At 44.9% G+C, this 25,555-nt stretch overlaps 1 protein-coding gene across 2 annotated transcripts in view; it reads left to right on the plus strand.

The window, feature by feature from the left end:
• OSBPL10 (oxysterol binding protein like 10) overlaps positions 1–25,555 on the plus strand; it is a 342,561-nt gene that overhangs the window by 85,705 nt on the left and 231,301 nt on the right. For both annotated transcript variants that reach the window (XM_055414753.2, XM_055414752.2), the window contains exons 2-3: positions 10,279–10,454; positions 17,021–17,100. In XM_055414753.2, coding sequence (XP_055270728.2) covers positions 10,279–10,454; positions 17,021–17,100 — 256 coding nt within the window. The remainder of the gene's footprint in view (positions 1–10,278; positions 10,455–17,020; positions 17,101–25,555) is intronic.

Here is a 25,555-nt window from a genome sequence, read left to right on the forward strand (position 1 = left end):
CAATTGTACCCTGGCAGTAATTCTGACACCTCTACCCTGGTCTAGGATATTGCCAGGATTACTGACGTTTTTAAAAACACTTTTATTAAAGTATAATTTGAACACTATGAAATTTACCCACTGCAAGCATACAATTCAGTAATATTCAGCTAAGTTATAGTGTGCAGCCATCTTCAAAATCCAGTTTGAGAACATTCCTATCACCAAAATAATTCCGTCTAGCCAGTGCATAGTTAACACTGTTCTCATCCTCAGCTCGAAACAGTCACTTGTCTGCTTGTTTGTTTCTTGGTTTATTTTTAGCATGTGGGGTCTTAGTTTCCCAACCAGGGATCAGACCTGTGCCCCCTGTAGTGAAAATATGGATCCCTACACACTGGACCGCCAGAGAAGTTCTTCATCTGCTTTTGTCTCTGTAAATTTCCCTTCTCTGGACATTTCATATACATGAAATCATACAACAGGTAATCTTTTTGCATCTCATTTCTTTCACTTAGCCTGTTATTTCTGAGGTTCATCCATATAGCACGTATCAATGTTGTGTTCCTTTTATTGCTAGATAGTATTCCGTTGTGTGGATGTATCACACTGTTTGTTTATCCATTCACCAGTTTATGGACATTTTGTGTTGGGAAATCTCTAGCTAGGTCACATTCTACTTTCTTCTTAACACAAGCCTCTCAGCACAGCTAAAGTTGCGTGTTCATTTTTATAAATACCGTATTGTTTCTTGGTACATTTTCCATATCCCCATCAAACCAGAGACCTTGTCCCCCACCTGCTATGTATTACATTTTTTTAAAAAAATTTCATTTCATTTGCTTTTATTTATTTCTGGCTGCGCTGGGTCTTCATTGCTGCCCGTGGGCCTCTCCTTGTGGTGGCTTCCCTTGTTGCAGAGCATGGGTTCTAAGCGTGTGGGCTTCAGTAGTTGGGGCACAAGGGGGCTTAGTTGGCCCACAACAGGTGAAATCTTCTGGGCCCAGGGATTGAACCTGTGTTCCCCACGTTGGCAGGCAGATTCTTAACCACTGGACCACTAGGGAAGTCCCCTCCTATGTATTTTTAGCATTTAGCATACAGTGCCTAGCAAGTTTGGTACTCATTTATATATATATAAAAGAAGTGAGTGAATTCTTGGAAATAAGACTTAGTTTTGGAACCAAACATAAATTCTTTAAAATTTAGCTGCTGCTGCTGCTAAGTCACTTCAGTCGTGTCTGACTCTGTGCGATCCCATAGACAGCAACCCACCAGGCTCCTTTGTCCCTGGGATTCTCCAGGCAAGAATACTGGGCTTATGTAAATTCTCTTTTCTTTAACCAGGGAATGAGTAAATGTATCCACAGTGCTTTATCCATATCACAGAATGTGGTCCAACTGACCACATGTGAGAACCTTGCCAAATCATATTGCCACGCACCTCCAAGAAAAGAGCAAGCACTGGCTCTTGTTTTAAGTTCTATCTGGTTGGCTTTGTTACCAATTAACTAAACCGCTGATCCCAGTGTAATATGAGCATGGGATCCGATTCACTGTCTGCATGTGGAAATGTGATGTGGACGCTTGGAAGTTCTCGTCTGATACCCACTCGGACCTTGAGGCACAGCGATGGTGGAACAACAGGTCAGAAGAGAATGCACTAGCTTTCTGCCTTTGCAGATGCAGGAATCGGGGCTCTGAGTGGATGAGTGCCGTGGCCAAGGTCACAGAAGTGAGGACCTGCTGCTGCTGCTAAGTCGCTTCAGTCGTGTCCGACTTCTAGCGACCCCATGGACTGCAGCCTACCAGGCTCTTCATCCATGGGATTTTCCAGGCAAGAGTACTGGAGTGGGGTGCCATTGCCTTCTCTGGAAGTGAGGTCCAGTAGCTCTCAAAGCATGGTCCCGCCTGCAGCATCAACATCACCTGGGAACTTGCTGGAATTCTCTGGCTCCACCCAGACCTCCTGAGTCTGTGGGAGGGGCCCAGTGTTTTTAACAGACTTGCAGGTGATTCCGATGTAGCAAATGTTTGAAAACCACAGGTCGAATCAGTCGTCTTCCTGCCAGATCACACCTCTTTCCTCTATGCCATGTAGCCTGTAGGGAAAAGTAAAGGATGCTTTGATCCAGGGACAGTGGACTTTAGGGTGTGATTTCATTGGATTTGCATTGTTTAGTCACTAAGTTGTGTCTGACTCATGTGACCCCATGGACTGTAGCCTACCAGGTTCCTCTGCCCATGGGATTTCCCAGGCACGAATTCTGGAGTGGGGTGCCTTGCCTTCTCCAGGCAGATTCAGTTGGATATTTAGGGGCAGAAAAGCTGAGCCTAGGGGCCTGCTTCTGATCCTAACTGCTTCCCTGGTCTCCTCAGGCCAGCTTTCCATCTCTTTTCATCCTGGTGGGCACCATGCTGCCCACACACTTTTGCCCCCGGGGCCTTAGCCAGTATTCTCTTCGGTGTGATTTGATGTGTGTGTTCAAGGTTTTAGTGTAAAGCAGAAAGTTGATTCTAAGACTCCACCCATCTCTCGGATTCCCAGGTAAGTTCCTTGTGTTGTCGATGGAAGAATGAAAATGAACTGTGAGCATTAAGATGGGGCTTGACATTTTAGTTTAAAGTAGTCGTGGTTGGAGTTCTTAGCCAATGGCCTTGGAGACTTGAGTGAATAGGAGTTCAGAAGGTGCCTGTATTAACCCTTGTTAGAAAGGTCTGTTCTTGCTCCCGGTATGTAATGACCTGGTCTTCAAAGGCAGATGGAATCTCGTCATACATGAAATCCAAGTGCAGTACATCCAATCTTGTGTTAAAAGTTCACTTTGACTTACCAGTCGTGCTTTGTCGGGTGAGGTGGTTCACGAGGCAGCAGCCGCTCAGCCTGGTCTCTGGGGCCGCTGTGCCCAGGTGAACCAACATGATGCTAGTTGATGATTCAGTTATGCAGAAACTCCATTCCCGGTGACATAATTTTTCATTAAATCTTTCTCAAAAATACTCCCGCAGTGACAGCCAAGATACCTACTGCCTGAGTTGTTGTGATTTAGGAGCAGGGCTTCGGCTCTTCCACACAAAGATAAAATAAGGTCAGCTCATATTTAAACAATACGTTCCGCTTTGTTGGATGGTTCCATAGTGCTCAGATGTTTGCTGAATGAATGATTAGGAGGAAAAACTTGAAAGACCAGGGGAAAAAAAGGGTGTGAATAACTTAAGGTTTTTATCCTGAGTAGATTTTGCACTGGTTTTTTTCCAACTTATCTAGGGCTTCCTTGGTGGCTAAGATGGTAAAGAATTCACCTGCAATGCAGGAGACTTGGGTTTGATCCCCTGGGTGGGGAAGATCCCCTGGAGAAGGGTATGGCTACTCACTCCAGTATTCTTGCCTGGAGAGTTCCACAGACAGGAGCCTGGAGGCTTATAGTCCATGGAAGCCCAAAAAGTTGGACACGACTGAGAGGCTAACACACGCTAGGGAAATTTTGAAATTCATATTCCTGATTTCCTGATCTCAGCCACAAAGATTCCGCTTCTCTATGGGATGGGAGTCAGGAATCCACATTTTAAACTAGCTTCTCTGCTGATTCAGAAGCAAGGAACAGCTGACCCAAACTGTAAGAACATTGTTTTTACAAGAAGACAGTTAAATATTCGTTTTTAAAACTCTGCCTTATTGGTTGTCTTTTGTTTTATTTATGGCTTATTTTTAACTGGGGATTGTTTAAAATTTAGAAATATGTGTAAGTACTTTTCTTTATGGTTTTGCCTCTCCTGTTTTGGTGCCTTCCCCATGCTAACAGTTTAAAAATACCCACCCATATTTTTCCTAATATGAATATATTAAGTTATATGATATATATATATAATATTAAAACTAATACTACTAGTTTTTTTCAAGTCTTTAACATGTCAGATGTTATTGTGAGGTCTAAAGATTGGCCCTATAAAATTTTTACTTTTTGATGTTTTAGCCAACATTTTGCAAAATGTTCCATGCACATTTGAAAAGAAGTTTATATTAAAAGTTTGCATGTGTATGTAATTTTCATTTGTGTATGTAATTATTTGTAACATTTAAAATAAAACTTGGGAATATATTGTTTTGAATCTATATGTTCCCATTCAGTTTCTACATATCTGTCCAGCTCTGGGCAAAAGGATTCTAAAAGTCTCCTAATCTGATTGTTTTTTCTTTCTTTCTTATATTTCTGTCAGTTTCGACCCTGTGTTCTTGCATCTTTGCAGTGAAGACGGTATTTTAATCACACACTATCTTAATGGTTTCAAGCCATGGGCCTGACTGTTAGATTGCCTGATTAAAATCTGCGCCATAATTTCCTCTCTATAAGATCTGGAGCATGCTGTTTACCTTTCGCACTTGAAATTTTCATCTGTAGAAGAGTCAAGCAGTCAGCCACTCAACCCAGAGAAGGGTGTTTAGCTGAAGAACAAGGTCACTGTTGCCATGGTCAGAACAAGGCACAGGTGGGCTCCAGGAGTCTGAGCAGGAGCTTCTCAGAAGACAGAGGGCCTGGAGTATGCAGATTTCTACAGAAATTATGATTCTGTGAAAGATTTCAAGGGGGCGCCTTTCAGAGTACAAAGTGATTTTGGAATATAAAGAATCTGTCTGGGTGAGGTCCGTGGAAGTTTGTCACTGAGCTGTATTCCTGAACCATGATGTGTGAATATTTGGGCTAGAGACTAGCTTCTTTTGATCAATAATTAGTGTGGGGTTGGAGGTAGAAACAAAACAGAGGGCCTGGGAAGGTGAGTCAGATCCCAGCAGCTGGGACCCCAGTGCCAGCTGGGTCGTGGGCCTCCTGCCCTGTGTGGAAGGAAGGGCGGAGCCCCACTCGGAATGGGAGGGGTCCTTACTCCCTTCTAGGAATAGTACCCTGGATGTTAAAGGTGTCTGCTCAGGCTCAAGGGCTGGGCAATCACATCCCTTCTCAAGCCCTTTTCTCTTGTTTTAATTTTCACTTTTAAGTGTAGATGAAATGGTTTAGCTTTTTGCCAGTAGCAGTCTGTCTGGCGAAGTTCCTCTTCAAAAGTTTTTTTTCACTGCAATTTTTCCTCTTTGTAATTCTCTTGTAGTTTGCTTGTGATCTCTGCCTCTTGGCATTAATGAGCTGCTTCTCCCCGCACCCCCCCCACATTCCCACCACCCCTACCCCAATCCTTTCCCTTTATTTTTTTTGCTGCTAACTGGATGCTGATGGCAATCGGCGTGCCTACCCCTTCCCAAATTAAAAATGTCAGATTTTCAGCTTTTAGATCCTGAAGTTTCAGCTTTTAGATCCTGAAGTTGAACCTTCATGAAAGTCTGTAACGCAGGTGAGGGTGGGAATTAAAGGCTACAAGTGTTGACAGATGCCTCTCCTTGATGCAAGGATTGGAAAGCAGCAATGCGTAAGGGCCGCTGCTTTGCATGTACGCACACGCAAGTGAGCGTGACTGTGTGCGTACGGATGAATGTGTGTGTTGTGAGCACGCAGGTGCCTATGTGCAAGCACGTGCTCACGTGTTGTTTCCGAAGCAGTGGCTTGTTCTCAGCCCTTTCGAAGTGGGCCTGCGGCTCCCCGCGGGTCCCAGCTTTGGAACTGGGCAAGGTTGCCACTCCGAGGCTGGCCTGATCAGGACTGATGGCTCGTCTCCTAGGTTGGTTTGATTGTCTCCCTTTTTTCTCTCCTTTCTCCCCCGCACCCTCTCTGGTTTGTTAACATAGCCCCTAAAGTATGTTCCTTTCATGTACAGTTAGGTTCACCTGCTCATCAGTCAAGATGCAAACTGAAGCTGGAGATGCTAATTAGAACAGAACCCACTCTAGGAATTAGGTTCCTCTTACTCCTTTCTCCAGAAGGAAAGGCCTTTAAGAAAGTTTCAGGAGTTTATCTGTCCTTTGCACTTGATTTGGTGAAGCCTTGTCCCGAAATGCCGTTAACTTTTCCATTTAGGATGAAAGCTGTGAGTTTCTGATGCAGCAAGCCCTGACAGAGCCCTGACCCTGTGGGAAACCAAATGTAATTTCCTTCCTCCCAGGGGACGTGACCCCCAGGCAATGTGTTTCTTAATGCTGCGTGGGCATTTCCTACCTACATGTGACAGCTGCTAACTGAACTTTCAAAGGCGGTCCTGGAAGAACAATTTATGTTTAGTCTGTTGCAATTTTTAATCGGATATTCTCCCATCATTTATTTTCAGATAGGATCGAATTTTTAACTGTCTTTAGAAAAAAGTAAATTATTGATAACCTTTTTTAGTGCTCCTGATTCAAACCTGTATTTTCATTGAAACTATTTTAGGAAGCAGTGGGAATGTGTGTGTGTGTGTTTTTGGGTCTGAGGCGGGGGGTTAGAATTAAGATGTTATTTTGAAATAGGTAATGTGAAAAGTCATTCATGTGGTCCCATAGCCAGCATAATGTGTGCTCATTGGGTTATTCTGTCACCCTGATTGAGGGAAAAAAACAAAACCAGAATTCATTTTTTGGTACCAGTTTCTTAGTAATGTCTTTTGCAAATGTATGGTTGGTGTGAACGAGATGAATTTATGAAGCTGCCTCTGGGAGCTGGAAAGGATGACGGGGCCTAGGTGGTGAGCAGATGGAGCAGAAGGGGAAGAGGTGTTGGTTCTGTCTCCATTCCAGCAAGGGCACAGGGTGGATGGGGAGGGTCAGGGTGTGGAGGGCAACTTGGCTTACGCCTTTTCCTTGAAGCCCGTTGAGGTTGTCTGCTGCCTTTTCTGCTTTCCTCTGTGTAAAGGGGGCGTGTTTGTAGATGGGGAACACTGCACTTCTGCCAGGGTGGTTTGGGGGGATGCAGTGGGGTGGAGACACAAAATGCTGTAGTCGGAGACGAGGTTCTTTCCCTGCACTTGTGCAGATTATTGCTCTTAACGCTCTGACCTGCCGGGAGCTGTGTCTGCGTACTTGCAGTCACTGTGACAGGAAATACAGGTCACGTTGAAACCACTGACTCCTAAAGAGAAGGCAGGGTCAGCATTTGAATAACGTGACCCCTGGTGGCTCAGGAATCACCACAACTCCTCTCCCATGGATAGAATTTGGTTTTCACATCTGTAGGGTAAGGGAGTTAGAGAAGGCGAGGTTTGGAGAAAGACCGAGTGGCAATTCACAGGAACAGATCACCTTCAATGAGGCGAGGAGGGGCGGCAGTCAGACTAGTGAGCCGCTGCGCTGAGCCAGGAAAAGAGTAAGTGTGTACAGGCATGTATGTGGAAAGCTACTGTCTTAAGGGGGCCTGTTCTTCTCCAAGGTTGTTTGGAGTTGTTTTCTCTTAAACGGCTGGGGCAAGGAATTCTGGAGCTTGGCCAGAGGCTGGACCGGCTGTCCATTTTTTTCCCTTCCGGTGAGAGAGTTCTTTGTTTTGCATAGAATTGTGGGGAGGACCCAGAGGGGAGTTTTAACTCCAGGTTATTTTGAGCCATGTAACTTTCCTTCAACATCACAGAGAGGAAGAGTAGAAGGACATGAAAATAGACATTTTGAAAAGATTTTTGGTGGATTTGCCAGGCTGCCTGCCATCATAGATCTGAAGCATGAGATAAGCAGAAGCCTCTTTCTCATCCTTGTAGAAATGATAAAGGGTGTTTTTTTTAGCAGGTGGCTCTCCTCCAGGTGGTGATTCAGGGGCCCAGGCTACTTTCTCTGGGGGTCTTTGCCACACTCATTGTGGATCCTAAGTGGCCCCACAGGATGTCTCCATCCCAACCTTTGTGAGTGTCTGTCTGTCTGTGTGTTGGGTGCCTGTCCTGTGTTTTACTTTTGCTCACATGGCCACACATCCCAACGAAGAAAACTGGGAGATATATTCAGTCCTCTCATCTCATGTCTGTTGGAAGAAGTGGACAGGGATTCGGTGATGAGCTGTTAGTTTAGGCCTGTGCTTCTCAAACTTGAGCTGTATCAGTCACTGGAAGCCTCCTTGACCCCTTCCCCAGTGTTTCTTCTGATCCAGCCGGCCTTGGATGGGGCCCAAGCTTCCAGATGAGCTTGATACTCCTGCTGGGCCCGGGACCACGCTTTGAAGAGTCCTAGCCCATGAAGGCATCTTTGTATCTCGATTTATCCACAGTGGTGATGGAGACCAGAAGTATAGTCTTATTATTGTGACCCAAAAGAGATCGGAGGGGAGGAGAGAGGTAAAAAGGGTAGTCTTGGCCAGGACATTTGGAATGTTACAAATAATTAAAAGTGGAAGATTTCTTGGAGGAACTGGCATTCTGGAGGGTGAGAGCTGGGTTTTCGCGTACACCTGCCCTGTGGGGCTGGGGATGCGGTCACGCCTCTGCAGGCAGGCAGGGGGACTTTCGGCTGGCCTCGCTGTCTCGCAGGAAGGTTTGGAGAGTGAAGCACCTAAGCCGGGTAAGGAGAGGTGGCCCGGAGCAGGCGGTGAAGGAGGGCTTGTGGGAGGCTCAACAGAGAGTTTGCGAGCTGGGCTGAACCAGGTGTGGATGTGGACACAGACACGCAGGACTTGGGTTTGCAGTTTCTTTGGGTCCCAGCACCTGAAAAATGAGGGATAATGGTGGCTGTCTGTTGGATACTGTGAGAATCAGGGTAGAAGTTTGTAAATTTTCTTGGTTTATGGTGCTTAGAGGTTAAGAAAATGCCCTGCGGTTTCATTTATTAAAGCAGTCATCTGCAAACAGCTTCATGTACATTTCTGTCCTAACAACTCAGTTGCCATTTGAAAAAGTAATCAACGTAGAAGAACAGTACGTTTCCGTGTTAAGAACCGCAGTTACATGTTGATGGACTGCGTGTGCCTGTAGATTCCCAACTGGCTGAATTGTCTTGTGTGCTTGGGATCTGGCTTGCGAGCATCACTGTATAACCCTCAAATATGGGACATATTTTCGAATGCCTGTGCGAGTTCACAGTGGTGACCCAGCTGCTTAGGTGCATGGATTGAAAACTAGCATCTGGTAGTTTTCCCCCTTCACTCATTCACTGAATAATGATGAGTATCAGCGAGGTGTCAGGCACTGTCTGTCTCTGGATAGGGTAGAGTCAGGGGAGGGGCCGAAACTGGACATTAAATTGGATGATCCTGTGAATGTAGATTCCCGTGGGGGCCAAGGCCATGAGGGGCAAGTTCCGGGTGAGAACTTGTGAGGGGATTTGACCTGGTCAGGAGAAGCTTTCTCAAGTTGGTGGCACTTGAGTTGTTCCTGAAATTACCGTGCAGTATAAATAGGGGAAGGAACCCTGTTCTAGACACAGGAATGGCAAGTATTTTCAAGCTAATGAAGGACTAACTTTTGTCCTTCCTTAATTGCACCGTGATTTGTATTGAGACTGGTTCCGTGGCTTGGGTGTGCCTGCGGGTCAGATAGCGTCTGGACTTTTCTTTAATGAGACAAACCCACTGATGGTGCAGTGGGATGCTGATGTGAGACCCAGTTGCACAGAGAGTTTCAGTATTGTTTTGAATAACTGCTCCAGTTGGGGAAACAGCATGAGCAAAAGCCCTGTGGTGGGAGGCAGCTGGGGGAGCCAGCGTGGGTGGGGCAGTCAGTGGGAGGCAGGGAAAGGCAGCAGGGGCTATGCTGAGCCTCTGGGTTCCAGGGGGGAGTGTGGGTCTCTGATGAAGACGGCTTGTGGAGAAGGGCAAGTTGTCTGGACTACTTTCTGCTGATAGATTGTGAGTGTCGATAGGCCAGGTACTCAGCTCCCAAGATTTGTTTGAGCAATTCAGACAACTGGCAGTTCCTCTGTTTTTCCCCTGGATATAGACTCCAGTGGCATTGTGGCCTCCCAGAGCGGAGGGAATTGTTGCCCTGTTGTGTGAAAAGTGTTCTGCAGAAGGACCCGCTGGAGGTTAGAGCTCTGGGAGCACCTCTAGTTCCTGGTTGGACCAGCCCTGGGGCTCAGGCCCCATACAGCGCCCAGGCTGCCCTGGAGTCCAGCCTGGCTTGCTACTTCCAGGGTGTGAATTTCAGGTGTTCCTGTGAAGACACATCGAACCTGTTACCAGATTCTGTGTCCCAGCACCTTGCTCTTCTTTACCATCCTGAGGCTCATGTGTGTCTGTGGGCATCGCACCATATCCCGAATGGGCCTGGCCTTTGTTCAGGAGCCACGACGAGCTCCATTCTGACTTTAAGCATCGGATTCTCTCTTGCTACCCAGGGGTGGCTTCTGTGGGTGTCTGGCAGGGACTTTTAGCTCCCAGCATTCTGGATTGGGACCCTTGATGTCAGCATAAGGATTCTGTTCCTCCTCTTCTTTGCTCGGAGAGAAAACCGACGCCCTGTGATCTCTCCGCCCAGGTACTTTGTGCTGGATTTCGAGGCTGGCATCCTGCAGTATTTTGTGAATGAGCAGAGCAAGCACCAGAAGCCTCGAGGAGCCCTGTCTCTTTCCGGCGCCATCGTGTCCCTGAGCGACGAAGCGCCCCACATGCTGGTCGTGTACGCTGCCAACGGGGAGATGTACAAACTGAGAGGTATGCTCACCTCCCGGGAACTTTGCAGACGGGCCTCTTGGGTTCACAGTTAACGTGATGATGGCACTCTGGTTTTTCAATTTTTTAAAAATCACCTTTAACAGTTTGCCATATTTGAGGACTCTGGTGACAAATACTGCCTCTCCTCCTCTTGAGGTGGGGAGAGGAGCTAAGATTAGGAAGTATTTGTCCTCATTAACCAAGGAATTAAGGACAAATGCAAGGTGAGTGATCGCAAAGCTGGCTGACTCTTAGGACTTCAGTGGATTTTTCATATTAGCTCAGTATGTATTTGCTCGCACCTTATTTGGTGACTGTTCAGTGCCCATGAGGCTGTGCTCTAAAGATAAAGTAAGCCTTTTCCCCCCTTTCTTTTTTTTTGTGGCTGCACTGCATGACATGTGGGATCTTCCAGGACCAATGATGGAACCCGTGCCCCTGCAGTGGAAGCATGGTGGCTTAGCCAGTGGATTGCCAGGGAAGTCCAAACAAGTCTTTTAGGGATCATGGTGGGGACCTTCCTGGTGGTCCAGTGGCTAAGACTTTGCCTTGCAATGCAGGTGGTGCGGTTTTGATCCCTGGCTGGGGAAGCTGGGATCCCTCAGGCCTTACAGCCAAAAAGACAAAACATGAAACAGAAGCAGTATGGTAACGCATTCAATAAAGACTAAAAATGGTCCCCATCAAAAAAAAAAACAACCTTAAAAAAATTAAAAACAAAATAGCAAATTTTTTATTTATTTTTTTTAGAAAAGGGTCATGGGGCCCTCCACTCAGTGTTTCTCTAGAACCAGCTGTTAGTAAAGGCCCCTTCACTTGTACTTTATTTCGAGGGCGGCATCAAGCAACTCGTAGGATGTTAGTTACCCGCCCAGGGATTGAACCCAGGCCCTTAGCAGTGGTGATGCTGGGTCGTAACCACTGGGCTGCCGGAGAGTTTGCCCTGCTTGTACTTTATTTAACCCTCTGTGGCCCTAGAGCCTGGTGAGAAGCCAACTGGTGTTATTTCCTGTTGTCTACTGTCTCCCCTTCTCTTTGCTTCTCGAAAGCTAGGAGCCCAGCATTTGGCCGCAACTGGAGGTACTAACTGGGGCTTCCCCAGTGCTCAGCAGTAAAGAATTTGCCTGCGGCACAGGAGATGCAGGAGGCATGGGTTTGATTCCTGGGTTGGAAAGATCCCCTGGAGGAGGGCATGGCAACCCATTCCAGTATTGCCTGGAGAATCCCATGGGCAGAGGAGCCTGGTGGGCTACAGTCCTTGGAGTTGCAGTGTCAGACACGACTGAAGCGACTGAGCACACGCACACACACGGGAGAACTAGCCACCACCCTCACCAAGGCATATCCACTGCACAGATTTTCAGATGGGCACACTTGTCTGCAGTGATGTGATTTGATTGCTCGACCATTCTGCCAGCATTCTGTGACAGGTGCATTGCTGGAACAAGAGTCGTCTTCTCACGGAATAACAAAACTGACCCCAGATGCACGTTTGCTCCCATGTGCGCACACACAGACAGTCCGTGTTGTTAAGGTCTGAGGAGAGACGTGTGTATTAAGTGCTGGGAGGCGGTTGGTAATCACACCTCTTGTGTGTGCTCAGCCATTCGGTCATGTCTGACTTTTTTGCAACCTCATGGACTGTATAGCCCGCTAGGCTCCTCTGTCCATGGAATTTCCTGGGCAAGAATACTGGAGTGGGTTGCCATTTCTTCCTCCAGAGGATCTTCCTGACCCAGGGATCAAACCCACGTCTCCTGCATTGCAGGTAGATTCTTAACCGGAGAGCCATTGGGGAAGCCCATGACTTTTAACATATTTATTTAAGGGAAGGCTGAGTACAAAGCAAGGGCCCCTCATTCTTTGTGCTTGACCCGGGGGCTGACAGTGGTGGGCCGGCCTTTGCAAAACCAGACTGAGGGATTTGATTCCCCAGCTCAGAGCCCAGTGTTTGCTGACTTTCCTCCAGGCTTTGTTACCAAGGGGTAGGCTAAGCTGCGGTTCCTTTATTATATTCGTACTTTATTTACTTTTGACTGGAGAGACTCTTCGACAGCAGGGAGATCACACCAGTCAATCCTAAAGGAAATCAGTCCTGAATATTTGTTGGAAGGACTGATGCTGAAGCTCCAATACTTTGGCCACCTGATGTGAAGAGCTGACTGATTGGAAAAGACTCTGATGCTGGGAAAGATTGAGGGCAGGAGGAGAAGCGAGTGACAGAGGATGAGATGATTAGATAGTATCACTGACTTGATGGACATGAATTTGAGCAAACTCCGGGATATAGTGAAGGGCAGGGAAGCCTGGTGTGCTGCAGTCTGTGGGTTGCTGTAGTCTGTGGGTTGCTGTAGTCCGTGGGTTGCTGCAATGAGTTGGACATGACTTAGCAACTGAACAACAACTTTTGATCAAACTGCGAGGCTTGTAGGGTATTAGTTCCCCGACTAGGAATTGAACCCAGGCCCTTGGCAGTGAAAGCTCAGCGTCCTATTCACTGGACCACCAGAGAATTCCCTGAGGTTCCTTTGTTATCTGTAAACAAGTCATATCTCAGGATCTATAAAAATAATCCCCAAAACTTATGAAATAAATATGCCTTTAGTTGAAGAAAGTTTTTCAGTTTTGGGGAACCATGAGAAGAGTCATGTTTTCTTTGGAGATTTATGCAGTGCATGTCCCACATTTATATGGTCCTTGGTTTCGCTTTGCTGTTTATTGCTTAATAAATTGTCAGAGCAGAAACAATAGCAGGTGAAAAACTTAATGGCATTCCCTCCCCCCAACCCAGGGCTGTCAGGGTTTATAAAAATGACACAGCCCCATACAGAAGAACAGTCTAACCAGTTTGCCAATGGAGATATCTTTTTGCCTTTTATCTGTTATTCTGTAGATTATCAAGCCCCCAGTTATTTTTTTGGACAGTTTTAATAGCAAATACCAAAGTTTTATTATCTACATGAACTAATCATAAAGGCTAAATTTAGCTTAAACTTTTTTTTTTTTTTTGAACAGAGGAAAATTTATGCGTCGAACCTGGACTGGTCACTTATGATAATATACATGCTACAATTCCATTCTCTCCAATCATTCCACCTTCACCCTCTCCCACAGAGTCCCAAAGACTGTTCTAAATGCCTATGTCTCTTTTGCAGTCTCTTATACAGGGTTCAGGTTACCATTTTTCTAAATTCCATATATATGCGTTAATATACGGTATTGATGTTCTTCTTTCTGGCTTACTTCACTCTGTATAATTGGCTCCAATTTCATCCACCTCATTAAAACTGATTCAAATGCATTCTTTTTGATGGCTGAGAAATACTCCATTGTGTATATGTACCAAAGCTTTCTTATCCATTCATCTGCAGATGGACATCTAGGTTGCTTCCATGTCCTGGCTATTATAAACAGTGCTGCAATGAACATTGGAGTACATGTGTCTCTTTCAATTCTGGTTTCCTCGGTGTGTATGCCCAGGAGTGCAATCGCTGGATCATATGGCAGTTCTATTTCCAGTTTTCTGAGGAATCTCCACACTGTTCTCCATAGTGACTGTACTAGTTTGCATTCCCACTAGTTGCATTCCCTCTACACAGAAAACCCTAAAGACTCTACCAGAAAACTACTAGAGCTAATCAATGATTACAGCAAAGTTGCAGGATATAGCTTAAACTTAAAACCTACTACAGCAAATGCAGGGTACATTTCTGCTGCTTTCTGGCTGGTCCTTAGTCCATCCCCCAAGGATCTGGGCATCGATTTTCTCATTTCACATCTCGCTACACGTAGAGATGAATCTTGATGTTAATAGATGCACAGCTTTGAGGAATGTTTTTGGGGCAGAACCTTTGGGTACTGCCACAAGCCAGCAGTGTTCCAGAGGAAAATGACTCTAGTTTTTGCAAAAATCCTTTTTTCTTTGGAGTTGAAGTTCACTGGGTCTACACTTCCAGATTTCTTTACCTGAAGCTGAAGTTGGGTTTTACTGACAAATGGCACTGAGGTTCATTTTTGTAGAAAGTACACACTTACAGGGGAATTGTTCTGTTTTCTGCATAGAAAATGTTTTCAACATTTATGCAGTATTCTTTTAAAGTATGTATGCAGTGAGTTATGCAATTAAATTAATTTGGATTTTATGAGACCCTGTTATGTATCCGTGGCCTCTTAAGAAAATGAGTTTGTGTATCGGAGAGAGGAGGCTGTAGAAGGAAGATTGTGACAATGCAGTTGACTTGTCCTTAGAAGTCTGTTTAGGGGACAATTGAGGGTCTCTGAGGCAGCATTTGGTACTTTATTCTGTCTGATCATAGTAACCCTTGAGAACACATATTAAAATGATACTTCAGCTAATTGCTTATCTTGTAAAGGCCGATAACCCCATAGTACCACCTCAGTAGGTAACAGAAGGGCCCTGAAACACTGTCCTCTGGTCTTCCTATTAGCCACATGTGGTGGCAGGATTGAAAGCAATCATGTTTGGTCTTCTCTGCTGCTTTTGAAAGAAGCAGAAAATACCTTTGCACAGTAGGTTAAACAATGGCCAAATTGTTCTTAAGCATTTCAGGATACATTATTAACGTGGTTTAAGAGGGACTTTGGGGGTTATTTCTTCAGGGAAGCCTTCCTTAATTAAGCACCTGTCCTGGGACTATATTAGGTACCCTGCTATGTAATGAAGCGAGGTGTTTTTTTTTTGTGTGTGTGTGTTGGGGGGTTGTCTTTTCATTTTTGGGCTTCCCAAGTGGCTCAGTGGTAAATCCACCTGCCAGTGTAGGAGGCGCAAGAGAAGCAGGTTCGATTCCTGGGTCAGAAAGATCTCCTGGAGTAGGAAGTGGCAACCCACTCCAGTATTCTTGTCTGGAAAATCCCACAGACAGAGGAGCCTGGTGGGCTACAGTCCATGGGTCGGAAAGAGACATGACTGGGTGACTGAGCACCCTCACATACCCACTTTTCATTTTGTTTATTGTTTCCTTTACTGTGCAAAACCTTTTGAGTTTACCTAAGTCCCATTAATTTTTGTTTGTATTTCCATTATTCTGGGAGGAAAAAGGTCTTGCTGCAATTTGTATCAGAGAGTGTTCTGCTTATGTTTTCCTCTAGAAGTTTTATCATCTCCAGTCTCCCATTTAGGTCTTTAATCCATTTTGAGCTTTTTTGTGTATGGTGTTAAAAGAATGGTCTAATTTCATTTTTTTACATGTAATTGTCCGGTTTTCCCAACACCATTTGTTGAAGAAACTCTTTCCAACTTTAATGTAGGCTTGCCTTCTTTGTCATAGATTATTTGACCATAGATGTATGGGTTAAGGTTTTTTTTTTTATTATTATTTGACTGTGCCAGGTCTTAGCTGTGGCATGTGGGATCTAGTCCCCTGACCCAGGTATTGAATTTGGGCCCCCTGCATTGCCAGCACAGAATCTTAGCCACTGGACCACCTGGGAAGTCCCAAGTTAAGATGTTTTAACAGGGTATCTTTGCAGCCACTTAGACATGCCCCACCAAAAAGCAAATTCCACCTCTTACCCTCTTCGAATGACAAGAAATTTTTTTCATTTTTCTTCTGCTTGAAATTTCTGAGTTTGGTGTTTATTAGTTGAAAAGAGACATTTACAAAAATGTGTTAGGGTAATAGAAATGCTCCAGTGTGGATGAACCTCAAAAACTGTTAAGCTCAGTAAAGTAAGGCAGTCACAAAAAACCACATATGCATGATGCCATTCGTATGGAATGTCTAGAATAGGCAGATCTCTGAGACAGAAAGCAGATTAGCAGTTTCCTAGGGATGGGAGAGGGGGTGAGAGGAGAGAAATGGGGAGAGACTGATGATGGGAACAGGATTCTTTGAGGGATCCTGAAAGTATTTTAAACCAAGATTATGGTCACAGTTGTACTAGTCTGTAAATATATTAATACTCAAAATCACTCCATACTAAAAACAGGTGAATTTTACGTATGTAAATTCTGTCTCAATAAAGCTGTTTAAAAATCTGTTAGAAATTTAAACATATCTATTTGTTTATGTAACTGTGTTGGGTCTTAGTTGTGGCCTGGGGGATCTAGTTCCCTGACCAGCGATCGAACCCCAGCCCCCTGCATTGGGAGCCTGCGGTCTTAGCCACTGGACCATCTTAGAAATTTTTGTAAAAATAATATAGGTGTACTGATTCAACTCAGTTCAATTTGCTCAGTTGTGTCTGACTGTTAGAGACCCCATGGACTTCAGCATGCCAGGCTTCCCTGTCCATCAGCAACTCCCAGAGTAGTGTACTGATTCCTTTTGGAGAAATTGATCTGTATAGGCTCAATGAATTCCATCCAGGAAAATGAAATTCTGAAAATGTCTTTAAGTTTCTCAATAGAACTGTAGAAATTTCTTTAAAAAGAGAAGAGGGGAGATTTTTGGTTAAGACTTGGTGTCTGCTGTTTGGCGTGAGTACAATCTGGGTTTGCCTTGCTTGCCTTCATCTCCAGGCCCCCAAGCCCTCAGGTGTGTGTGTAGAAACAGGTTGGATGTGTTTTGGCTCAATTGCTACAAGCCTTTGTTTCTCTATTTCAGCTGCTGATGCAAAAGAGAAACAATTCTGGGTGACTCAGCTTCGAGCTTGTGCCAAATACCACATGGAGACGAATTCGAAGGTAAGTAACTGCAGAAATGGGGGGATACTGGGGGCAGGTTGCCCCAGCTAGGATGGCTCCCCTTCAGCCCAGGATTGGCATCTTTGGGGAGCTGTTTTCCATATTATCTTTAAAGTTCACCACCATTAAGAATTCATGCTTGTCCCGTGACATTTACGTTTAAAGCCGAGAGACAAGTGGGAGGATTTGCTTATAGGTAGAGTGAGGGGGCAGGCATACACTTGATGGGAGCTGATTCTGCAAAGACACTTCTAGAGCTTTCTGAGTTGTCCGTTTAGGCAGCTGGTCGTTGGTCTGCAGAGAACTTGAGCAGGTGCTTTCATTGTGGCAGCAGAGGAGTCCGGTTTACTGTTCACGAAGACTCGTTGTTGCAGATCCTTGAATAAGATGAGACCCCAGATTGTTGAGGCGCTTCTGCCTCTACATGTGTCAGCGTGTTCTCGGGTGCTTTGGCATCCAAGTGGGACTTAGTTTCTCTTCAGGATTCAGTCTGAGATCTTGGATCAGATGTGCAGGGTGTAGGAGGTAGGAGGTAGGCATTCTCACCGATTATTCAGAGAATCTCCTATCATTAAACACAGAAAATAAGTCAGAGAAAGTAAACCATCTGATATTGCTTATGCGTGCATGCTGTCCCTTCAGTCGTGTCTGACTCTTTGCAACCCCAGGGACTGTACCCGCCAGGCTTCTCTGTCCATGGGATGCTCCAGGCAATAATACCGGAGTGGGTGCCCTCCATGGGGTCTTCCCCGATGCAGGGATTAAACCAACATTTCTTAGGTCTCCTGCATTGGCAGGTGGGTTCTTTACCACTAGTGCCACCTGGGAAACCGGATATTGGTTATATGTAGAATCTGAGAAATAACACAAGTGAATATATGTACAAAACAGAAACAAACGGACTTGGAAAACAAACTTGGGGATACTGAAGGGGAGAGGGGAAGGGATATATTAGAAGTATGGGATTAAGAGATATAAACATACATATAAAGCAGATGAACAGCAAGGATTTACTGTGTAGCACAGGGAATTCAGTGTCTTGTCATAACCCAAATGGAATACAATCTGAAAAAAAAATCACTTTGCTGTATACCTGAAATGAATACAATATTGTAAGTCAACTATATTTCAATTAAAATGTATAAAAAACAATTGCCCGATGAATTTATTCAGGGCAGATATTTGTTAAAATTACTATTCAAAGGGCTACCCCTTTTATATCATTAGTTCAAACTTAGTTATGCTATTCAGTTGCAGTCTTTTTCTGTATTCCACGCATACTTAACCCTTTTCAGGATTCCATTTCTTGTAACCTGTCTGCTCGTGGAAATGTCTCGTTCTGCCTCCAAATACAACCTGAAATGATTTCTTCACAATGATTTATTCATTTGTTTCTTTCTTCTCCTTGACTTGCGTACTGCAGTGGCACTCACTGTAATGCGCCTTTAGACCTGCCTCCACTGGGGTCTGGGTCACCATAAGGAGGGCTTCTTCTCTTTTAAAAAACGTATTTTACTGAAGGATAGTCGATTTACAACGTTGTGTTAATTTCTGCTCTGCAGCAAAGTGATTCAATTATATATGCATTCTTTTCCATATTCTTTCCCATTGTGGTTTATCACAGGATGTTGAATATAGTTCCCTGGGCTATACAGTAGGACAGCTTTTGTTTAGCCATCCGATATGTAATAGTTCGCATCTACTCATCTCAAACTCCCCACCCTTCCCTCTCCCACTCCCTACCCCGTGGCAACTGCAGGGCCAGTCCCTTCTGTCTGTGAATCTGTTCTGTAGATAGGTTCGTTTATGTCATATTTTACGTTCCACCTCTGTGATACATATGGTATTTCTCTGTCTGCCTTGCTTCACTTAGTATGATCGTCTCTGGTTCCACCCATGCCGCTGCCAAAGGCGTCGTTTCATTCTTTTTTATGACTGAGTCATATTCCTGCGTGCACACACACACACAATTCCACATGTTCTTCATCCATTTGTCTGTTCATGGACACTTGTGTTGCTTCCATATCTTGGCTGCTGTGAATAGCACTGCTGTGAACACTGGGGTGCATGTGTCTTTTTGAATTATGGTTTTGTCTGGATATACGGTAGGGCCCCACTTTTAAAGCTTTTCTCTCTCTGGCCTCCTTTATTCTCTAGGAATCACCATAGGCATTTTGGGCGTTTCATCAGTATTTTATAAATACCTAGGCAGGGCAGTATGAAGTTATTTTCTTTTTCAATGTATGGTTTTACTTTTTGTAAAATAGAGCAGAAGGGGATAAGCTATAAAGGACGTGTCTTTCCTCCTTCGTTCATTGGAGGTGACTGTTCTTGGCTGAATCAGTCTTTGAATTTAGGTGAGTGTTAGTATGTGTGTGTTTGGATCTGTAGCTCTCAGATGTTAAAACCTCAGATTGTTTTATACAAATGGATCCTATCATGCACACTGTTCTTCATTTTGCTCTTCTCATTTACTAATGTATCTTGGAGATTTTCCCCTGCTGGATCTCTGCATCTACTACACTCTTGTTAGGATGGCCAGATGCTGTTCTGAGGGGTGGATGTCAGAGCTTTAAGCCCTTCACTGATGGAGGCTTAATTTGATTGTGGTTGTAGTACATGATGCTGTAATAAACATCTTTAGACACTCATCTTCTGTGTCTCTAGGGGTGTATGTCTCTGGCTTTATATCGGTGGAAGTACTGGGTCATGGAGAATGCGTATTCTAAATTTTCATACTCATTACTAAATTGTCTTCCTCAGAAGTTGTCCTGATTTGCACTTCCATCCGTTGTGTTTAAGGATATTTCTTCCCCCTTTCACTAACCATAGCTCTCACCAACATTGAGTTTTTGGTAGTCTCACAGATAAAAAAAATGGACCCTCGTGATTTTCATTTTCCCTTCTAAAATCATGACTAGAACTGAGTATATTTTCAGGGGTTTACAGGCCACTTGTGTTTCTTCTATGTAGACTGCCTATTTATATCCTTCACCCATTTCTCTGTTGAATTGGTCTTTTCTTCTTGATTTGCAGTATATGCGTATGTGTTAAGTCTATCTGTCCTTTGCCTGTCATTTGTACTAGGTATTTTCCCCTAGTAGGTAATTTGTATTTGGACTTTGAATACATTCTTTTGCTATGTAGAATGTTTTTGTTGTCAAATTTACGAACATTTTCATTTTTGGGGTTTGGACTTGCATTGTGTTTTGAAAGAGCTTTTCTCTTTCAAAATTAAGAACACATTCTTCAGTTTTCTTCCAGTGAATTTATAGTTTAATTATCATGTGTAAATCATGGGTTCATTTGGAATTTATTCTGGGTGTAAGAATTGAGGTGGGGAAACCAGTTTTAAGTGGTTTGATGTTTTGAGAGATCACTGCAGACCCAGTGTTAGTAGAAATAGGAGAATCTGAAGATTTTCTGAAGGAGTAGCTTTAAGAATCTGGATTGATCTGTTAATATTAAAAGCCAAATAAATAATAAATTAAAAGTTAGGGCCTGTAGGATTCCTGACTTGAGAACTGGAGAGAAGATAAGCCATCACTGCTCATTTATAGCATAGCAACTGGGATCAATTAGGGAAGAATCATTTTTAAATTGTGAACAGGCCTTGTAATGCAGCAGAAGTATGATCAAGTCCAAGTCTGCTCAAGCAGAAGTAGTGAAAATTAAGTTAGGCTTGATGTGACTATCGATACCCAGTTCACTGAAGGATGGCTGCTGAATTTGTGTTGTGCTTGCTGGGAACGCAAGTTAAGCCTTCCCTTCCCTGGGTTCCTCTCATCCTGTCCGAGAGCACTCTCCATACAGCTGCTTGGAATTTTACCTTTAAAAACAAATACTGTGGGACTTCCCTGGTGGTCCAGTGGATAAGACTTTGCCTTCCATTGTAGGGGGTGTGGGTTTGATTTCTGGTTAAGAAAGCTAAGATCCTAAGTGCCAGGGACATAAAACGGAACATAAAAAGAAACCAGAACATGAAACAGAAGCAATATTGTAACAAATTCAATCAAGGCTTTAAAAATGGTCTACATGAAAAGAAAGCCCACTTAAAAACACTTCACCTGATGTCATATATTAATGCATATATGTGGGATCTAGAAAAATGGTTTCGATGATCTTATTTGCAAAGCAGAAATAGACACACAGACTAGAGGACAAACGTATGGACACCAAGGGGTGGGGGTGCTGGGAGGAAGTGGGAGAGTGGGATTGACATATATACATTGTTGACACTCTGTATAAAATAGAGACCTAATGAGAACCCACTGCACAGCACAGGGAACTCCACTCAGTGCTCTACTGGTGACCTACATGGGAAGGAAATCCAGAAAAGAGGGGATATATGTGTACGTGAGGCCGATTTACTTTGCTGTAGAGCAGAAAGGAACATAACGTTGTAAAGCAGCTATACTCTAATAAAAATTTTTAAATGCTTTTTGGATTTAGAATCAGCTGTTGCCTGGAACAAATATTTAGGCAGAAGAAGTGGGGTTATCATTCAGACTCAACCTGGTGAGAGTGTCAAGAGAAATCAGATTTATTTGGGGCTGCACAGAGCTTTAAGGATGACCAGTCCAGCCCTCAGGGCTTGGACAAGCTCCTGAGGGACAACAGGTGTGTTTCTGATGCATTTGCGGGTGTGTGCCTGTTTTCCCGTCCAGAGAAGGCAATGGCAAGCCACTCCAGTACTCTTGCCTAGAAAATCCCATGGATGGAGCAGCCTGGTAGGCTGCAGTCCGTGGGGTCACTAAGTGTCGGACACGACTGAGTGATTTCACTTTCACTTTTCACTTTCACACATTGGAGAAGGAAATGGCAACCCACTCCAGTGTTCTTGCCTGGAGAATACCAGGGGTGGGGGAGCCTGGTGGGCTTCCGTCTATGGGGTCACACAGAGTCGGACACGACTGAAGTGACTTAGGAACAGCAGCAGCAGCCTGCTTTCCCGTAGGCTGCGTTCTCTTCAGATGGCCACACAGAGAACTTAGGGTCCTTCAGAATCTACAGAAGCAGATATTGCAGGGTGGGGTGGTGTGTTAGAGGAACTTATGAATAATACAGATCCCAGGTTACTTTGCCCTCTGTGGGACATGGGATGATGAGGACAATAGCCACGCCATTGAAAAGTGTTTAAAGGAAATTCAGATTTTGAAGGTTGTAGTTTTACTAGCTTTCATTCTGGCCAGGTAAAGGAATTTTCAGAGGCTCAGGAGTTGTGGTGCACAGGCTTAGTTGCCCTCACGGCATGTGGGATCTTAGGTTTCCCAACCAGGGATCGAGCCTACATCCTCTGCATTAGAAGGTGGATTCCTTTTACTGTATTTTTTTTTTAAGGTTTATTTATTGGGGCTGTGCTGGGTCTTTGTTGCTGCATGAGCTTTTCCTAGTAGCGGTGATCATCTGCTCTCTAGTTTGGAGTGCTTGGGCGCCTCCCTGCAGTGGCTTCTCTTGTTGCAGAGCACCAGTTCGGTGGTTGTGGCACATGGGCATGTGGGATCTTCCCGGACCAGAAGTCAAGCCCAGGTCTCCTGCCTTCTTGGCAAGTTGAATCTTAATCCCTGAGCCACCGGTGAAGTCCCCACAAGGGAAATCTTGCCTGAGATGGATCCATCTAAAAAACATGAAAAATGTAACTTTACAAAAAAATCTATGGGGATATTAAGTAAGGAAAAGTAGATATTTGGGGGCATTTGAAGTGGTTCATAATGTTGTATTCGAAGCCCTTTCTCTGGGTCACAAGGCCCAGTTCTGGCTCCATCCTCGCATTACTATTTACGGCTCCAATGATCTTGTTCCCAGGCTGACTTCCGCGAGCAGACCCCAGCCAACACATCCGCCCAGGAATGCAGTAGGTCCTAGGAAATTTTATCTGGTAGTGTTTGAAGACACTGTGGTTAGATCAGATAGGTATATGGTTAAGCCTCCTCATCCTTGCTAGGGAATTTTAAATTAAAACACAAATTTTAGGGTAGAGGATTATGCTGATTTAGAAATGGAGGAATGTGATTGTCTAATATAGTATTTTAAATTCATTATAAATCTTGGGAAGTCTTGAATGAGCTGGAAAGCTGCTGAGTTTCAGGGAGTGTTTATATAAATATTCATGGTGGAAGCTGCCCGATTCACAAGTATCTTTCTTTTTCCTTCCCCTGGAATGATAGTTGATGTACAATTCATGTGAGACGTCTTGGTTTAAGAGCACCATCTCCTCCATGGGAGGGGGAGTGGCTGGGGTCTAGTGACCCCAGGACTGGGCAGGACTTCTCTCCGGGAAGCTAGTGTCCAGTGAGGACCTGGCCATCTTACATAACTCCCCTGTGACAATGGGCACCAGTAGTACAGTCCCCAGCTCTCACCCCTGCATTTGTCATGACATCTGGTCTACCTCCCCTATCTCAGCGATGTAGGGGTTCCATCACGGCAAGACGGGAGGGTTATTGGACAGGAGAAAGGAGGCTGAAGAATGATGGGATGGCAAACTGGCTCACACTGGTCACTTTCATGTCCCTTCTGGCTCAGGAAAGCATGCTCTGTGAGTACCTTCTATCCTAAAAGCACAGGAGTAGGTGGGCTGGTGACCTCACCCCTGGCAGCCATGCTGCCAGGTGCAGGGAATCCAGTTGCAGGGGGTGGCATTTGGAGATGTTATCTAGGGAGGTGTTGGGGATGTGTGGACTATTTCTGGGGGAGGCTTATCTGTTCTGGGGAGGTATGGGTGGGGAATTGCATCAGACTGTGTGTGAATTACACAGCCTTGGGTGAAGAATGAGGAGGAGATGTGAAGCTGCTATCTAATGGGTTCTCCCAGGAAACTTGGTTTCTGCTGACGAATGACTGCAACTCTCCCGACTGTCTGCTGCCCTGGGGTGTGAGCCAAAGGGCTTGGGGAGGTGCTTAGCTGTCTTGGCTGGAGGCCCCACTACAGGAAGCACCTGCTGCCTGAACTAAGCCAGCAGCATCTGTAGGCTCTGAGACCACGTGCTTGTGAGGGACTTAAGATGTCATCTGGTCCTGGCCTTACCTTATCCCACCATCTGCACAGAAACACACACCAGAATATTTACGGTAATCATGAAGACATGTGAGCTGGTCCTCTCAGAGCAGCCCCCGGTTCTGTTCACCTAGAGGGGCCGCTGCTGCTGGCCCATTGAATGCTAAGAGTTGGGGGAGTAATATGACAAAGGACATAAAATACTTCTCTTTTATGAGTAAACAAATTTGAGATCCCTCTGAACCGTTTGAACAGCTCAAAATTAATAGAATGATTAAAAAGTGGGAAAGGAACCCAAACTCCTTCTGCTCCCAATATCTCGAAACAGTGGCTGTAAGGGATGGGGCAAGCGTGTGTGTGCACGTGCTCAGACAAGAGGTAGGTCCTAAAACTGTGCGGTCCCGTATGGAGGCCTCAGGCCAGGTGAGGCTGTTTAAATGGAAATTATTTGAAATTAAATCTGAAATCCAGTTTCTCAGTCTCGGCCACTTTGCAGGTGTCAGGCACCACGCTCGGCTGATGGCTGCAGTACTAGACAGCACGAGGACGGATGTTTTCCATCATCGCAGATCTGTAGGGCAGAGCTGATGAAGCTTCAGTCACGGCTTTCTGGTTTCCGAGGAGAAGCTTACCAGTGTCCAGTATAATCTGTTCCTGTGCCGTAGACAGTGCTTTGTGTTCTTTAAATCTGGAAAGGTTGATTGGCCCTCCCCGACTTCTCTGTCCTTCCTTCAGGGCTTCCCCGCAGCCTCCTGGTCAGAAGTTCTCGTCTACCCCTAGCCTTGACACTGCACTTCTATTCACTCTCACTTCTCCCATGGCCTTGTCTGTGCAACAGGGACCCTGACCTTACTTGTCTGAAGGCAGGAACTGGTGTTCTCAGGTGATCAGATTCCTCTCCATACTCTCCGCACTGCAGATGTTCACCAGGAAAACTAGTTTTAGCTGGTTTTTTAAAACTTTTATTTGCATTTATCTTTTTGCAGAATTCATTCCCGGGCTGTAAGTTTTTGTTTCTTCGGTTTCTCCTGGAACATCCTTTTTCTTCTGTACAACCTCCTCTCCTCTTTTGGGGCCAGTTTGCTCTTTTTCAGTCAGGATCATCTGATTTCAGGATCATCTCATCACATTTCAGTGTGACCAGGAGAGCTCATGTATGGGTTGATCTGACCGTGAGCTCTCTAAGTCCTGCACCCCATCTTGGGGGCTTTGTTCACCTGGATGTGCTCGTTGTTCGGGGATTGCCTTCTAGACCCTAAAGTTTAGCATTACAGTCTGTGGTTTGTTTTTTTTCCTATTTTTTTTTTTTGACTGAGTCCTGTGGCTTGTTGCATGTTCCCTGACGAGGGATTGAACGCACACACCCTGCATTGGAAAGGTGGAGTCTTAACCACTGGAGCACCAGGGAAGTCCTGCTCTGCATTTTTGAACACGTGCAGTAAAGTTCAGCACTCACGT

Source organism: Moschus berezovskii, chromosome 24 (assembly GCF_049115385.1).
Source record: "Moschus berezovskii isolate FMDL1 chromosome 24, NW_MosBer_1.0, whole genome shotgun sequence".
In the NCBI taxonomy this organism is placed as follows: Eukaryota; Metazoa; Chordata; class Mammalia; order Artiodactyla; family Moschidae; genus Moschus; species Moschus berezovskii.